Genomic DNA, 18,272 nt, shown 5'->3' with positions numbered 1-18,272 from the left:
CATCTGGCTAGCATCCTTAGTATGGTCAGCTTCAGCACATTATTTTATCCCCTGGCTAGGGTTGGAAAAAAACATTCTTCAAAGCAAGTAGCAATGAAAAAAGCCTGCAAAGGGCTGGAAAAAAACATTTTTGAAAAGAGTAGCAACGAAAAAGCCTGCAAGTTGGTAAGGACTAGGAAAATCATTAGTGCCCCATTAGGGCTGGAAAAAAATTCTTTGGAGTGATTAGCAATGAAAAAAAGCCTACAAGCCCATAAGAGCTGGGAAGATCATTAGCGTCTTGTTAGAGCTGGGGGGGGGGGGAAACGCTACATTCACCCAAATTTTCAGGTAAAAAGTTTTCAGGGGGGGGGGGAAGTTGTGTCTTAAACTCTGAAAAACATGGTATATTAGCATAGACTGGATATTCTTTCATAAATTGGAATCAATGCACATTAATACATAATATTATCCTAAAAGATCATTAGAAAATTATGCATGCCATTCATTCTGAATATCAAAAAGAACAAACCAGGAAAGCCTTAATCAATTCCCAGCAAGGTGCCCACCATCTGTATATGACTACTATCCCAATAATCTTTATGAACGTGATTCCATTGATTGAATGTAAAGAATAGCAGTTCAGCACATCTGGATAGCCTCTGATGGGAAAAGCTGAATTAAACAATATATTCTGTCAAGTAAAATCATGACATTAATTTTGCAATTCTGTTACCAAATGGGTAGCAGTGTAGTGCCGCAATCTTTTTACAAATCTGAAGCCATTTATTAAAAGTATACTTTTGACATCCATTGATTCCATTTTTGTCAGTGAAAGTCCCCATGTTAGATCTAAAAATAAATATAATGAATGATACGTGGACTTTCATTCTCTCTTTTTAAAGGATAAATGCTATGTTATCTAAAAGTGCAAGGCTGACAATTTTAAGAGAAAGAGCTTTACAGTTCAGAAAAGAGACATTGCCTGGATAGTAGAAGTGGAAAAGAAGAGTGGAAGGAGGGAGGAAGGGAATCAGATAGACAATATAATACAATTGTATCCCCAAACAATTGACTAGATTTCTCAACACTGGTACAAGGACCAGTGATTTATCTATTAAATGACATGCCAAAGCTTTCAGGCAGTTTACAAATGATTTAGTACCTCTCTTTTGATGTTATCTGAATGATGTCACAGAATAATTCTAACTATTTAATTCTAACTATTCTAATTTTTCAAAGAAGTCTTTGCTCATAGAAAAATTTAAAATGAACATATTCTACTCCTACAGGCTTATGAAACTCAAAGATATCTAATAGCCATCAAGGATATTCCAGCAGTATAGCTAAGTATTACTCTTTCTTAAGGCCTTATTATAATTTCTTTATGGAGTACAAAGGAAACTTGTGCAATATAACAAAATTATCTGCAACCGCTGTCACTCTTCGGAAACTGATCTGCTAAATATGAACCATGAACCAGACTGGGTGATAACTAAAAGACAAGTAACAGAAGTTCTGAAACTAAATTTAATACATGTTCTGGGGGGAAAAACCAACACAAATCCAAAGCCTGCTTTTATTTGTTAAGAAATTCAATCTAGGGAAATGCTTAAATATTTTAAAAATATCTTCAGTCTACCAGTTTGGAAAATTTAATTTAATGCAACATAGTAACTAGGGAATGAGATACTGCTTTGATTTTTTACTGTTGTTTCTATTGTTGCTTTCATTTTTATTTTTACAGTATTTTCCAAAAGGATTATATTATTCTCCTTCCTGTGATGATGTGGGATATACCATTCTTCTTCCCTTCTTCAAACTAGCCAATTCTATAAACAATCTTCCAAAACAAAAAGGATTGACTGGACAGAAATGATGGGACATTGTGGTTTTAAACTCCTTAAACGGGGAAAATCTGTATAACCTATGCATTACCATAAAACTCCAAAAGAAAAAAGACCTACATTCACTCTGATTTACATTTTTTGCAGTAAATGTTTTGGTAAATGTTTAGCTTTACCACTTCAATGATTAAAGGATTCCTATCATAAGCCTATTTACTGAATTTGAATATGACATAATTTTTCATATTTAAAAAAATGCTTGAAACAATTAAAGAACTCTGTCAGAACAGTCTGTACGGGCAGGGGACGATGAGGACAATGGCTTGGATCTTGCTTCTAAAGGGTTTAGGCTTATGCCAATTAAGATCCATTTATTGTATAGCTGGACTGAGACAGTGCTTTATTCCTGCTGCCAGGAGAGTCTAAAGATTACTTTGGATAGAAATCAACAGCATCTGACTCATCAATAACTTTCTCTGAAGAATCTGAACAAAGCAAACAGGGTAAACATTTTTAAATTGAAACATTTAAAACCAAAATGGAATAAGCATCACAAAAGAAGAAAAAACAACTCTAAGCAAGCTAATTGAAGAATTCAATGTAACTATTTAAACAGAGATCAAAAGAGAGAAAAAAATTCATTCCACTCAACGAACATTTGAACTACCCCCCTATTTATTTGATCTATCTAGCCCATCCATCCATCCACACACACCCCAACCTCCATGCATATGCCCCTTCCTTTCAGATAATCTGCACATACAGTATATCGCGAGGTACCCAAACCAATAATTAAGCTTTGTGTTGGAGTATCTGCCTATGCATTAGGAATTCACCACAGAGATGTCGGACAGGGAGGCAACAATGAACTCCTGTTGAAAACTACAGAAGTTTGTGAAATCCAGAGCATTTGTTTAAAGAAACGAGGAAATAATAGGAGACGATACACATTGGTAGTAATATCCCATGGGATCGGTGAGTCAGAGTATAATAGACTGCAATACAATGTAAAAGAAAAATGCTTTCCCTAAGATTTAATAATTCATATATAATGACATAGATCTTTATTATAAAACAAGCACAATCAGAATAAATCTAGAAAATATATAAAACTAAATGTGTTATATATGGAAAATATTTTCAGAAAATAAATTGTTTAGAAAATTTCTACGGGGTTCTTCAATTTTGAGAATACATTTACAATTAAATTAAATATTTAATCAACTTAATCAATTCAATCCAATATACTTGTCCAGTAAAAGACAAGAGCAGCATTTCGTTGGAGACCAATAAGTAAAATGCTTATTTAAAATACAGTTTGGGAGAGAAGAAAAGACAGGAAAGAGGAGGTAGGATTAGACAGATTCATGGATGCCAAGTGTATCGGTGGTTCTTGAAACAGATGTCCATGTGCCTCCCCTATGTTGGATGAGGCAGGCAGGATTCCCTTGGGTACCATTTGTTGGGGGTCAAGGGAAAGGGTGGGCTCTGCCTTCTCTTTCTGCTCAAGATCCCCATGGACAATTGGTGGGCCACTGTGTGACACAGTATGATGGACTCAATGGGCTTTGGCTTGATTCAGCATGGCTCTTCTTCTGTTCTTATGAAGTCAACTTATTTTCTAAAGGCCCAGATAGCAAGATAATAAACAATGGATGGAAACTAATCAAGGCCTTCTTCAAGGCCGAAAATCAGCTGGTGAGGGGTTGGATGCATGCTGGAGCTGGCATAGGGCAACGTCTCGCATGCCCTCTAATATGGCTCTGCGTACCACCTGTGGCAATAGCTTCTCCATCATGAGTATAGGGTCTCCTGCTTGAGCAGAGGGTCGGACTAGAAGATGATGCAGTACTCTAAACAAGATATTATAAAAGCATGAGTCACTGTGTGCAGGGTCTCCTGGTTTAGGAATGGGTGCAACTGGAGCACCACGCAAAGGTGTGTAAAGGCTCTCTGAGACATGCTGCTATCTACTCTTCAAGCAGAACCTGCAAGTGTAGAAAAATCTCTACATTGTGCTTGTGTTTGTCTGAGTCCCCAACCAGAAACAAAGATGGAAAAATCTTGTCTCTGCAGGATCCAAATATCTTGCTAGGGTTGAGTCAGAGCCCGTTTCAACCCATAGCCTCCAGACACAGCGGTAGGAAATCCATGACTTGTATGATTTAAATATGAGCTTGCAGAGTACAGTAACATCTTAAAAAGCTAATACAATGCTTGCTTGCATAAACAGAGGCAGAGAGCCAAGATCACGTGAAGTACTAGTACCACTTTATAAAATCTTAGTAAGACTGCATCTGGATTGCAGAAGCCAGGTTTGGCCACCACCTGGATTCCGGTGGTGAGAATATTGAGGATATTGAGACTTGGGCAAAAGTGCAGAGAAGAACAACTAAGATGATTAAGGATTTGGAGACTAAAACGTATGAAGAACGGTTGCAAAAATTGGATAGGGCTACTCTAGAGAAAAGAAGTACATGGAGTGACATGATAGCAATGTTTCAGTATTTGAGGGGCTGCCACAAAGCAGAGGGAGGTCTACTTATTTTCCATAGCACCAGAGGGGAAGACAAGAAACTATGGATGGAAATTAATGAAGAAGAGAAACAACCTGGAGTTAAGGAGAAACGTCCTAACTGTGAGGAAGGACAATTAACCAGTGCAAGAGCTTGCCTGAAGAGGATGCTGTATCACTGGAGCTTTTTAAGAAGAGACTGGACAGCCACTTGTCTGAAATGGCACACAGCAGTGAGGGTGAAACGTTTTCGGTTCACGTGCCAAAAGGAGGTGTGTGTGCCGACACACCTTCCCTACTCCCACGTATGCACAACCCCCCACCTGCTGCCCCCCCACGCATGCGCACAGGCCTTTCTGAAGCCTCTCTATTTATTGTACTGAAGATGCAATTTTAGATTTTTTTCCAGTGTCTCCATCTTGGAAGAAGCCTTCCATCCCGCCCTTGTCTTAATGCCAACCTTTATTCTTTGTCTGAAGCACAGCTGAGAAGCTCCTTCTCAGGAGACGCCAGAAAAGAAATCGCTGAAAATTGTGTCATCAGTGGGTTCCTACCGATGTGGCACTCTGGACCGCACTGGTAGGAACCCACCACTGCCGATAGGTGAAAAAAAAATGCCCAAACAGGGCAAACTGGAAATTTGCTTTTCTGAAATTCTGGTTTGTCTGTTGGAGGACTTTTTTGCCTCCTGGACTTCAGGGAAGCTTCCCTGAAGCATCCAGAGGACAAAACAGCCTTTCCCAAGGCTGAAAATCAGCTGGCCAGTGCATACGTGCGCTGGAGCTGAAACATGGAAAAGTCTCGTGTGCCCTCACATATGGTTCTGCATGTCATCTTTAACATGCGTGCCATAGGTTCACCATCTCAAAAAGTCTCCTGCTTGAGCAGGGATTGGACTAGAAGACCTCCAAAATACCTTCTAATATTCTATAACTGAACATTACTTAAGAGGCCTGGGGTAGAGATATAAAGCTGGGTGTCATCTGCATACTGATGATATGTCACCCACAAAGCAACAAATCACCTCACTCAGTGGCTTAATGTAAATATTAACAGAAGAGGAGAGAGAACTAAAAACCTGAGGCATCCTACAGTAGGGGCTGGAGACTGGATCTCTCTCCCTTATTAACACCAACACCAACTCTACGGAGAGGGGCGGCATACAAATCTAATAAATAAACAAACAAACTGGAATTGGCCTGGAGAAGAAGGAAAATCAGCACAATACATTACTATAGACACCCAATTCCCCAAATCAGCCCACAATGGGATCAAACACAGCTGAGAGGTCAAGAAGAGCCAGTATGGATGCCACTCCTGCCAGAGGTCATCTTTGAGTGAGATCAGTGTTGTCTCTGTCCCAAACCCAGATCTGAATCCCAACTGAAAGGAGGCTAGACAATTTGCTTTATCCAAAGTTCTCTGAAGGGGCTGTGCAACCATTCTCTCCACCACTAGAAAGGGAAGATTGGGGACTGAACGAAAATTTGTATAGACAAGTATAATGAAAAATGGAACTAACTTACAGAGAAAAACACTATGTTAAAAAGATAACTAAGAGTCCTCGGAGAGGGGCGGCATATAAATCCAATTAATAAATAATATCACACATGTATTAAAAATACTATATGCATCCTGGAATAATATTTGCATTAGGTAAGTATATATAAAATTGTAACTGTTGTTGTCTTTTCTTTATGAAAATTTGGTGGAATGAAACTCACAAATGGAATATACAGCTAGAGGGATTTAAAAAGAGGTGGAGTTGCACTGTATATAAGAAATAACCACATTTCTACAGAAATAGAGCAGAACAATGATGAAAACCATCTTGAATGCATTAAGCCAATATAAAAGGAGGGGAAATGACAGTGCCATAAGGGTATATTATAGGCCACCCAACCAAATAGAGGAAATAGATGAACTTTTTGCTAGTCAGTTAACTAAGATATGTAGGAAGCACATCACAATAGGAACAGAGGACTTTTTAGCTATCCAAACATCAACTAGAAGACAAATTCTGCAACAAATGGAGGATTAATAGTTCCTGACAAACCTAGCAAATAACTTTCATCTCCCCAAAAGTAGAGAATAGAACTAGGGAATCAGCCATATTAGACTTCTTTATGGATGGAAACTGTTCTTCCTGGCCGCAGGGCCACCCAAAACGAGGCAATTATACAAACACAAACACACTCACAGGCTTGGGAAAAAGCAAAAAGGTTTTTCTTTATGTACAAAAGGCTGCAAGCCTTTACGACTGCAAGAGCAATGCTAGTTTATTAGTCCAAAATGTCAGAGTTAATCACTCAAGCCAGGAACAGGAGCCTTTCTGGCTTACGTCAGCCAATTACTCACTACTTGACTGTGAGAATGTTTAAAGATATCCAAAGCAAACATGAAACCACAATGCATCGAAGTCTCTCTCCAAAACTGAATGATAAATTCCAACAACGTCAACTGCAAACCCTCCCTTTTTTAACGCTGCGGCAACGTCTTTCATTCCTAACAGGGAAACAAGGATGAAAACATAAAAGTGTCACTAGATGGGCACTTTCAAAAGGGACAGATTAAAGGATATAATATTGGTAAGATAGACGATTTCATATTTAATAAGTTGAAAGTGGAGGGCAAGGGATGCAAAAAGACAAATGAATCAGAAAATGGTTTGACTGAAGAGGGAGTTGAGGGTCACATTCTTGATGATGATGAGTATAAAAAAAATAAGCACCAATAAAACTAAGAATAGATGTGATCTGACATCCTGGAATAGGCAGAGTAAAAAGGAACTAGAACGGAAATAAAAAAAAGTTTGGAAAGATACTCAAGAGAGGAAAGGAGAAAACAATGGGTTACAAAATGATAAGAAAGAAATTCCTTGGGGGTTTGCAAAGATGGCACTGTGAGGAGGGATGACAGATTATTAAATATGCATTGATTATGGAATGATGTAATTAGATACATTTAGGTGTTGTTTTAAGATATGTATGACTTTATGAAATTTTATTAAAACATAGAAGTATATAGAAATACTGTAGAATAGATAGACTATTTAGATTATTGAAATTGCAAAAGATTGGTAAAAGTTAATGATAATGAAATTATTATTATTATTATTATTTATTAGATTTGTATGCCACCCCTTGCCGTAGACTCCGTAGAAATGATAAGTTTTTGAATATTAACTGATTATTGTTGTGGTTAGCTCTGGCCCAGCTCCTGCCCCAAGGACTGTGGAGGTGGATGTGGGGGAAACATCCAAATGTCACAGGCCTGTTTTGCTGCCGACAGAGTCGGCCAGTGAATTATCATCTGAAGAAGGAAGTGTCTGTGAGATGGAAGAGGGGGGCCTGGCAGACAGCCCAGGAAGAAGCCAGTTCTCATTATCTTCGATAGACTCTGATGAGGAAACAATGATAGACCCATGCATGCATAGAGCTATGCATAGGAGAGAACGGCTTCAAAAGTATTACAGGCGATAAGAGAGTCCACCTGTGGTTGGGTGGGGTTCAAGTAATTAGGGCTGCTGTTAAATGGGCAGCGTGCCGGCCTCACAGTGTGGAAGATTATCTGATCGTACTTGTGGACCTTGACTTGCCGTTCAGGATTGTTCTCAGGACTCTGTTTGGATTTCAGGACTTTGACCATAAATCATAGTGAGTTTTACAACGTCTGAAGAGTAGTGGCTGTGACAAATTTCACAGTTACTGGATAATTTACTGGAGTTTTATTGTCTTTGTTATCTCACTGCATTCAAGTGTGTTTTGTTTTTACAAGAAATCCCTTTGAATTTAAAAAGGGAGTTTTGCTTCTATTTTTCTTTGGATAAAGAAACTATTGTTGCATTTTCCCGCGTGTGTGTCTGTTTTGGCTACTTTTACCTTTAATTGAAGGCTTGTGTCATAAGCTGGCAGAACAATTATTATATTGAATGAAATAATAGAAAAACAAATGTGGAAAGGTATTATTTACATATTGAAGTTTTGATAGACTTTTACAATAATATCACATGATTATAATATCATTATAAATGCTTAAGAATTGAGGATTTAAAATAATGGATTGATTAATATCTGTTTTTTTTTGTTTTTGTATATTCTTTGTTTTGTTGATTTTTCTAGTTTTAATAGTTTTCTTCTTTCTTAATACTATAATCTGTTTTTTTTCTTTATAGTTGATAAGTCTATTTTAAATAAGGGGTTTGGAGAATTTTTAAGATGGAGGAGCAGGCATGATGGCATACCTGAATTTGCAGGAGGATGTTTAGCTTAACAAGGTTAAAAGGAAATTAATGTTAAATTAAATTAGAAGAAAATTAGATATCTAGATGACAAAAGCAGAGGCCAAGGTTGGGAGGATCGATGAATACCGGAATTAATTAATTTGGAACTAATAATTTTTTGGGGCAATTATATTTGTTTTACTAATTCAATACTGTTTTTATTGTAATATGAAGGTATTTTGAAATGTATTGAAAAAGTTTGTATGGAGGGGAAAAAAATTTAAACACCCCCCCCCCCCAAAGTTACTACTCTTGGACCTTAATAAAATCGGCCTTTTGGGATGGTTGACAAGTTAAGCTTTCTTTTAGATAAAATTTCAGGGTAAACACACAAAACAGTACACTTTGTACTGGAACAGTTGCCAAATGCCTTTTTAAAAAAACACTGGCACTTCTTCAAGTACAAATAACTAACAATTTAAGTCCATGATATTGGCTGAAACTGAAGACTTTGAATTCTAAATACTAAAGGCAAAATGAATTCCTTCTGAAAAAACATAAAGAGGAAAAAATAGTTCAATTATAGTTTATAAAGTAAAATCCTAGCTAATGATATAATTCCTTTTGGACTTCATTAATTAACCAAAATAACATAACAGGCCTTTAAAGAATTCAAAAAAATGAAATTATTATACAGAAAACACATCCCACAAATAAGTCACTGCTTTGTCTCCATTTACACATTAACAGTGTTGTTTAACTATGTTTGCTTACTTATTAAATTCTACAGATGTTATTGCATATACTATTCTTAACATAATACTTTAAAATAACCACTGATAGCTCCTTGAAGCTAAAGCTGAAGTTGAAATAACAAACTGCTTGTGAATTTTCTAATGTCCAAAGGAGAAGTGTGCAGATAATATGCAAGTGGAAACCAAATTTAGACTCCATGTAAAAGTTCAAAAGCCAGGACTTTTTTATAGTTTTCTTAAATTTATTAAAGAGACAATTTATTAAAGAGACAAAAAGAATCCTAAAAGAGAAAGAGAAAAAGAGGAAGTATATACAGTGGTACTTCTACTTAATTCGTTCCTTGACCAGGTTTTTAAGTAGAAAAGTTTGTAAGTAGAAGCAATTTTTCCCATAGGAATCAATGTAAAAGCAAATAATGTGTGCAAACCCATTAGGAAAGAAATAAACGCTCGGAATTTGGGTTGGAGGAGGAGGAGGAGGAAGAAGAGGAGGAGGAGGAGGACAGTCGCTGCCGAAGGAAGTAGGTGAGGTGAGGGGAATCAACAAAATCCAAAACTTTAAGACTTTAAAAAAAAAAGAGGGACTCTGAGGTGGCGAGGAGGAGCACGTGCTTCCCATACACCTGGCACGAGGCTGCCTCCCATACACTGCACCAGAGAGAGAAACCCAGGCGGGCAAGAGGGGGGAACCTCCCACTCCTTTGACAGAAAGGCGGCTGCTGCTGCTACCTGCTTCCTCTTCCTTCCCATGCTGAAGGGCTCTCCTCTTCTCTCGCTTGCTTGCTCTGTAGCCGGCGCCTTTCCTTCACTGTGGTGACTCCTCGGTTTGGCTGAAGCCGAGATGACCTAGCCAGGGCGAAGCGCCCCCTTTTGCCTTTTGCCCAGACGCTCCGAGAGGCAACCTTGCGCCAGGTGTGTGGGAGGCAGCGTGAGGGAGTCACCATAGCAAAGTGGTTTATTCCCTCTCCAAGCGCCCAGAGAAAGGACAATGCTCTGTTCGCTCTGGACTGCCCAGAGCAAAGGGAGTGTTTGTTTTCTCTGGGTGCTGGCAGAGGTTTACTCCCTCTCCAAGTGCCCAGAGAAAGGAAAATGCTTCGTTCACTCTGGACTGCAAAAGCCTCCTTAAGCAGCACCGAAAGGTTTCTCTGGCAGCCCAGAAAAGCCCGAGATGATCTGAATTAAAGGGAGAATGGCAGGAAACTGGCGGGGCCTTTGTGCTGCTCTCAAATTTCCTGGGAAATTTTTCCGGGCTCGGGTTCTTAAGTAGAAAATGGTTCTCATGAAGAGGCAAAAAAAAAATCTGGAACACCCGGTTCTTATCTAGAAAAGTTAAGTAGAGGCATTCTTAAGTAGAAGTACCACTGTATAAGTAAAAGTAAAAGAAGAAATTCAAGTAACTTGACAATTTCCCAAAAGGGAAGGCACAGTGGTTTCATCTCTCTTCTTATACTGAAAATTACAAGACAGTTTCAAACATTACTACTTGGAAAAAATGTACTGTGTTAAAAATAAATGGTAGAGCTGGCAGGATGCCCAGAATCTCTGCCTTGAAAATAACCAAAATATAAACAAAAAAAGAGTACAGTGGAAAAAACATCCAGATGTAGAGATTTTTAAATGGAGGCTTTTACTACAGAACCTCAGGCAAGCTCAAACTTTTCCTACCGCAGATTCCACGGAATGAAACACAATCAGACTTGCTCACTAACAGATTTAAAGATAGGATAAAAGCTCAAAAGAGTTGCTTTTGATGAGATCGACAGTAATATAAATTAGATAAATAAATATTAAATATACAGTGATACCTTGTCTTACAAACTTAATTGGTTCCGGGATGAGGTTCTTAAGGTGAAAAGTTTGTAAGATGAAACAATGTTTCCCATAGGAATCAATGGAAAAGCGATTAATGTGTGAAAGCCCAAAATTCACCCCTTTTGCCAGCCGAAGCGTCCGTTTTTGCGCTGCTGGGATTCCCATGAGGCTCCCCTCCATGGGAAACCCCACCTCCGGACTTCTGTGTTTTTGCGATGCTGCAGGGGAATCCCAGCAGTGCAAAAACGAGTGCTTCTCTGGCAACGGAAGTCCAGAGGTGGGGTTTCCCAGCGAAGGGAACATTAGTGAAATTGCAGCATCGCAAAAACATCAAAGTCCTCGAAACCCCACCTCCGAAGGCAGGGCATCCCAGTGGCGGCGGTGGGTTTGTAAGGTGAAAATAATTCGTAAGAAGAGGCAAAAAAATCTTAAACCCCAGGTTTGTATCTCGAAAATTTTGTATGACGAGGCGTTTGTAAGACGAGGTATCACTGTATTGCCTTTCTTATCATGTTAATCAGACATCAAAAAGAGGACAACCATTTTCCATAGCAGGAAAGATAATTCCCATTTCATCTGTGCTGGAATACCATCCAATTACATATGCAAATAAATTCTGGTTTAGTTGTTTTGCACTGCAGTGTCCCTTTGGAACCTTTTTTGTTGAAGCATAGCCACTTTGAGTGGAACAAATAAAATATTATCCTGGGAGGATAAGATTGTCTCCCAACGAATTCTCAATGTTGCTTTTTTTATATTAGGCATATATATATCTATTCTCCTGTACAGTGACTATTGGAACGAGCAGGCCTGAAACTCAGGTCTCTAAAGACTTCAAACACTTTTTATATTATGTCTGTGTATAATTTACATATTTAGATTTTTCAATTCTGACAACTGATTATCTTGTAGAAAGAATTATCTTGCAGAAATAGTGTAAGGGCAGACTAGATGGACCATGAGGTCTTTTTCTGCTGTCAGTCTTCTATGTTTCTAAGGAAAAATACGTATCTAATATTTTAAATAAGATGTTTATTGAAATGCCACAGTAAAATATTGCTGTCTCCCATATAATCCTGCATATCAGTTAAGATCTGGGAAAGGAAAGGCATTTTTCTGTGGGAATCTGGCTGTAGAATTTTCTCTTATGCTCTCACAAAATTCTTAAAAATTGGAAGTTAAAACAAACTCTTCTGAAACAATACAACAACTTGCAGTAGCTAATATATAGATGATATCATAGTATACTATCAGAATATATTTTATATTTTTACTAACAAAATGAGCAAATCGTGTCTCAAGTTGAAATTTTATTTATTTATTTATTTATTTGATTTTTTTAATGCCACTCTTCTCCTTAGATTCAGGGCGGCTTACAACATGTTAGCAATAGCACTTTTTAATAGAGCCAGCATATTGCCCCCACAATCCGGGTCCTCATTTTACCCAACTTGGAAGGATGGAAGGCTAAGTCAACCTTGAGCCGATGATGAGATTTGAACTGCTGACCTATAGAATCTACAGTCATCTTCAGTGGCCTGCAGTACTGCACTCTACCTGCTGCACCACTCCAGCGGCGTAAGTACCATATTTTTTCCATATTTTTCAGAGTATAAGACGCATCTTTTCACCCCCGAAAAATAGGTGCGTCTTATACACCAAATGTAGACCCAGCCACCTCCACCCTTTGGCTTCTGCCCCCCGGCAATTTTCCTCCTTGCAACAAACAGAACATTGCCTGTTAAGCCAAACAACTCACTATCAGCTTCCCGACTCTCAGCTGATTTGAGGCCACGTGCTAAACTGAAAATGAAATTAGCTACAAGGAGGCAAATCGCACACAGATTTTTATTTTCTGCTGAACTGGATGCAAGGAGATCAGTCAATAATTATAAATGTCTGTAGAATGTTCAAACTGAGACTTATTTTGAAAAGATTGCTTTATGTTGTTCTAGTCTAGACAGTTTAACAAAATAAAGAAGCTTTTAAAAATAAATGGTTGATCTGAATAAGCCAAGTGCTATTGTATCTTCTTTTAAGAATCAAAGAATAATGTACAATTCAAGAAAGCCACACTAATTTTAACAGCTCTGTACAACTATAGTCTGAAATGTAACAATGTCCTGTTTAGCATTAAGATAAAGCAGCTGAGTTAAATCCCGACTTAATCATGTTTGGAGTAGATCTATATAAATAATTGGGAGGAGTTATTGTGATTACATTTAAGAAACCTTTCTGGCATTAATATGCTGCCATAATGTACATTTCTCCAATTCTTTGCTATTTCTATGGGTGAGGCACTCATACACAGAAATACACAACAGTGTATATAATCAGTGCTGTTTGATGTTTGGCAAATTGCTGGGTGGCAGAGGCCTTTTTTCCTTGTTTTCCTCCCCCAAAACTAAGGTGCATCTTATACTCTGGTGCATCTTATACTTTGAAAAATACAGTAATGATATCATTACATTTAGACACGGGCAGAGATCCAGGGTCTTGCAAGAGACTAAATAAGTCCCAGCGGCAGGCAACAAAAATGTATTGAAAAAAGGGCTGAATTAGCCACGTACTTTAAATCCCAAACTCTCCTAAATGTGAATGACAATCATCTGAACCATTCCAGAGGTTTCTTGGAATAAAATGGGCCTTTTTGCTTGTTTTTAAAATACCTATTCAGCATTCCTGAAGCTAGTAAGTAGCTGCATACTACATTTGCTATTAATCTAGAATTAACCTAGGACAGTGATGGCGAACTTATGACACTGGTGCCACAGGTGGCACTTGGAGCCATATCTGCTGACACGTGAAACGCTCCCCTAGCCCAGCTCCAATGTGCATGTGTGTGCCGGACAGCTGATTTTTGGCTCACACAGAGCCTCTAGGAGAGCTATTTTGGCTTTGAAGCCTGGGGAAGGCGAAACACAAGCCTACTAGGCCCACCAGAAGTTAGGAAACAGGCCGTTTCCAGCCTCCAGAGGGCTTCCGGGGGGTGGGAGAAGCTGTTTTCGCCCTCCTCAGGCATTGAATTAGATTTAGATTTAGAAGATTTGTATTCCGCCCCTCTCCGAAGACTCGGGGCGGCTCACAACAACAATACAATATACAGAGTACAAATCCAATATAAATTAAAAATCAAAATTTAAAACCCATAGATATTAAAAACAATCATTACTGCACAATCACACCATTCTCGTGTATTACAGTCAGGAAAAAAAGGTGTGGGGGGGAAGAGATAGTTATTTCCCCCATGCCTGGCGACATAGATAGGTCTTCAACATCTTGCGGAAGGCAGGAAGAGTAGGGGTAATTCGAATCTCCGGGGGGAGTTGGTTCCAGAGGGCCGGGACCGCCACAGAGAAGGCTCTTCTCCTGAGTCCCGCCAGATGGCATTGTTTAGTCGATGGGACCCAGAGAAGGCCAATTCTGTGGGACCTGATTGGCCACTGGGATTCGTGCAGAAGGAGGTCTCGGAGGTATTCTGGTCCGATGCCACGTAGGGCTTTATAGGTCATTACCAATACTTTGAATCGTGACCGGAAATTGATCAGCAACCAGTGCAGGCTGCGGAGTGTTGGCGAAACGTGGGCAGATCTTGGAAGCCCCACACGGCCGCATTCTGCACGATCTGAAGTTTCTGAACACTTTTCAAAGGTAGACCCATGTAGAGAACGTTGCAGTAGTCGAACCTTGAGGTGATGAGGGCATGAGTGACTGTGAGCAGTGACTCCCGGTCCAAATAGGGCCGCAATTGGTGCACCAGGCGGACCCGGGCAAATGCCCTCCTCGCCACAGCTGAAAGATGGTGCTCTAATGTCAGCTGTGGATCGAGGAGGACGGCCAAGTTGCGGACCCTCTCCAAGGGGGTCAACAACTCCCCCCCAGGGTAATGGATGGACAGATGGAGTTGTCCTTGGGAGGCAGGACCCACTGCCACTCTATCTTGTCAGGGTTGAGTTTTAGCCTGTTGACACCCATCCAGACCCCAACAGCCTCCAGGCACCGGCACATCACTTCCACTTCCAATTATGGGTGTGGGCACTTGGGCATGTGCAATAGCACATGCCCATAGTCTTTTGGCACCCGAGGAAAAAAAAGGTTCACCATCACTGACCTAGGAAGATAAAACTATTTACATAAACCTAAGATTAAATAGTCACCTCATATCATAAGACTTGGATAGAAATTCCCAAATATTATATAATTCTCCTTTACCATAGAATAGTGGTGTCAAACTCACATCGTCATGACAACGTCACATGACATATCAGGACTTTTTCCCTCTTTACTAAATCGGGCATGGGTGTGGTTAGCACATGATTCATCTGGCCTGCGGACCAGGAGTTTTGACAGCCCTGCCATAGAAGGACCCTGAGCAACTTCCATTTCCCTCTTACAGAATCAAAGATAAGCATCAGAATAAACAGCATGCAATTATAAAACCTTCAGCACTGAGGAAAATTAAGCATCAACAAACATACAAACAAAAAAACCTACATGTAATAGTTCCACTCCAGGGCTCTCTTAAGAAGCCTTATGTTAATGGGAGTTTGTCTATCTTGGGAAATATGCTGTTCCAAAAACGAGGTGATTAAAATTGAAAAAGATGTATTATTCCGTGGCCCCTGGAGATGACAATGCCTAAGAGAAGAGAACCAGAGACAGCCTACCCTTTTTGATGCTACCACATGGAGAGAAACCATAGGGAGAATTTGATCCTATGGATACCCAGATCCTTTAAACATGAGAACTAGCATTTTCAATTCAATCCAACTAATATCAAGTGGGTCTCTTAAAGCAGAAAGATTATGTAAGGGAACTTTGATACTTCCATCACTATTTGAGAAGCGGTACTCTATACCAGGGTTTTCCAATCTTGACCGCTTTAAGACTTGATATATAACTGGACATCATTCACATACTGATGATGTAAATACAAGTCATCCAGGGCTGAAATTTGACTTGAAGGGGTTTAGATAATCTACTGTATTTCCTCCAGGAGATGGATTCACACCCAAAGCTGTGTGTAACATTAAATTTGACAGAATATAAGACGGGGAAATTATAAACTTATTTACATGCTAGATCATGGAATCCTCATTGCACAGCATTCTTGCCATGTGGCATTATTCAAGGATTTGCATGTTAACTTGCATGTTTAAGGAAACAGCTTTAAACGATCAACATTTATCTGAGCCATGACTATTTCCCCATTCTGCATTAAAACGATATTACTACCTACCCATTAAATAAATATTGTCTTCTTCCCAATCAGTGATTTAATCATCTTTCAGATGCTCCTATTGAATATAAACAGAAATAGTGGTAACCTCTACTTACATGAAACCCCAAGCAACCTTGGTGGCGGCGGTGGAGGTGGCGGTGGTGGTAATGGAGGTGGTCTGCATTGGCAGATATGCTGGCAATTATCTGTAGCTTTCTCTACTAGAGGCTTAGCACATGACTTCTGGAGTTCGCCCTGAGTAATCTGCAAAGAATGAACAAGCATTCAACTGATTATCTCTCTTCAATACTTGAACAATCAGGTCCATGTCTAATAACTTAGTCCACAATTCATTTTTCACATTTGTATACATGGCGCCCTCAAACACGGTAAGTTAAACTTCTTTTCAATTCATATAGTAGCTTTCTGTTTGTGGGGGAAACAGAATACAGCATTCTTTTCATTTCTTTCTAAACTCTTCATTGTGTTCTCCACTTTCTCTCATTCCTTTTTTACTTTCTAGAATACAAGAATACAAGCTAGCGGTACCTGAAAACTCTTGTAAGTGGATCATAAGCTTCCTTACAGACAGGAAGCAGCAGGTGAAGCTAGGAAAAATCACATCAGATACCTGTACAATTACAGGTCCCCCAAGGCTGTGTACTCTCACCACTTCTCTTCTCTCTATACACCAATGACTGCATCTCAAACGATCCATCTGTTAAACTACTGAAGTTTGCAGACGATATAATTAACAGTGATTGGCCCCATTTGAGACAATGATGAATCCGCATACAAATGGGAGGTTGAACAACTAACCTTGTGGTGTGACAGTAACAATCTAGAACTGAACACACCCAAAGCTGTAGAAATGGTGGTAGACCTTAGGAGAAACCCTTCCATCCTTCCACCTCTCACAATACTAGACAACACAGTATCAACAGTAGAGACCTTCAGATTTCTAGGTTCTATCATATCTCAAGACCTAAAATGGTCACCTAACATCAAAAACATCATCAAAAAAGCACAACAAAGAATGTTCTTTCTGCGCCACCTCAGGAAGCTCAAACTGCCCAAGGAGCTGCTGATACAGTTCTACAGAGGAATCATTGAGTCTGTCATCTGCACCTCTATAACTGCCTGGTTTGGTTCTGTGACCCAACAAGACCAACACAGACTTCAGAGGATAATCAGAACTGCAGAAAAAACAATTGCTGCCAACCGGCTTTCCATTGAGGACCTGTATACTGCATGAGTCAAAAAGAGGGCGGTGAAAATATTTACTGACCCCTCACATCCTGGACACAAACTGTTTCAACTCCTACCCTCAAAACGTCGCTACAGAGCACTGCACACCAAGACAACTAGACACAAGAACAGTTTTTTTCCAAACGCCATCACTCTACTAAACAAATAATTCCCTCAACACTGTCAAACTTTTTATCAAGTCTGCACTTTTTTTCTACTAGTTTTTTCTCATCATTCCTATCAGCCTTTGCCTCCCACTTAGGATTGTATGACTGTAACTTGTTGCTTTTATCCTAAGATTTTTATTAATATTGATTGTTTCTTCATTGTTTATTTGACTCCTATGACAATCATTAAGTGTTGTACCACATATTTCTTGACAAATCTATATTTTCTTTTATGTACACTGAGAGCATATGCACCAAGAGAAATTCCTTGTGTGTCCAATCATGCTTGGCCAATAAAGAATTTTATCTTCTATTCTAAGAAGTGAATTTGTAACTGGGTAAATGGAGGGCATAGTTCTCTGATAAGAATCAGAATAGGTTTTGTGGTGGGAAATAGATGGTAATCTTTTGTCTCCCCTACAGCCCCAGTCTGGGTAAAGTTTCTTGCATTTGCCACTGGGGGAAAAAAAGAATTACTTTCTGCATGGCTTGATATTCCCAATTTG

General features: G+C 39.3%; 1 protein-coding gene across 2 annotated transcripts in view; it reads right to left on the bottom strand.

The window, feature by feature from the left end:
* Nucleotides 1–18,272, bottom strand: part of PRIMA1 (proline rich membrane anchor 1) — a 76,578-nt gene that overhangs the window by 32,199 nt on the left and 26,107 nt on the right. For both annotated transcript variants that reach the window (XM_070753419.1, XM_070753428.1), the window contains exon 3: nucleotides 16,468–16,615. In XM_070753419.1, coding sequence (XP_070609520.1) covers nucleotides 16,468–16,615 — 148 coding nt within the window. The remainder of the gene's footprint in view (nucleotides 1–16,467; nucleotides 16,616–18,272) is intronic.

The sequence above is a fragment of the Erythrolamprus reginae genome, chromosome 1 (assembly GCF_031021105.1).
Source record: "Erythrolamprus reginae isolate rEryReg1 chromosome 1, rEryReg1.hap1, whole genome shotgun sequence".
Lineage (NCBI taxonomy): Eukaryota > Metazoa > Chordata > Lepidosauria > Squamata > Dipsadidae > Erythrolamprus > Erythrolamprus reginae.
The sequence above is the reverse complement of the archived record's forward strand: the minus strand, read 5'-3'. Positions and strand labels throughout refer to the sequence as shown.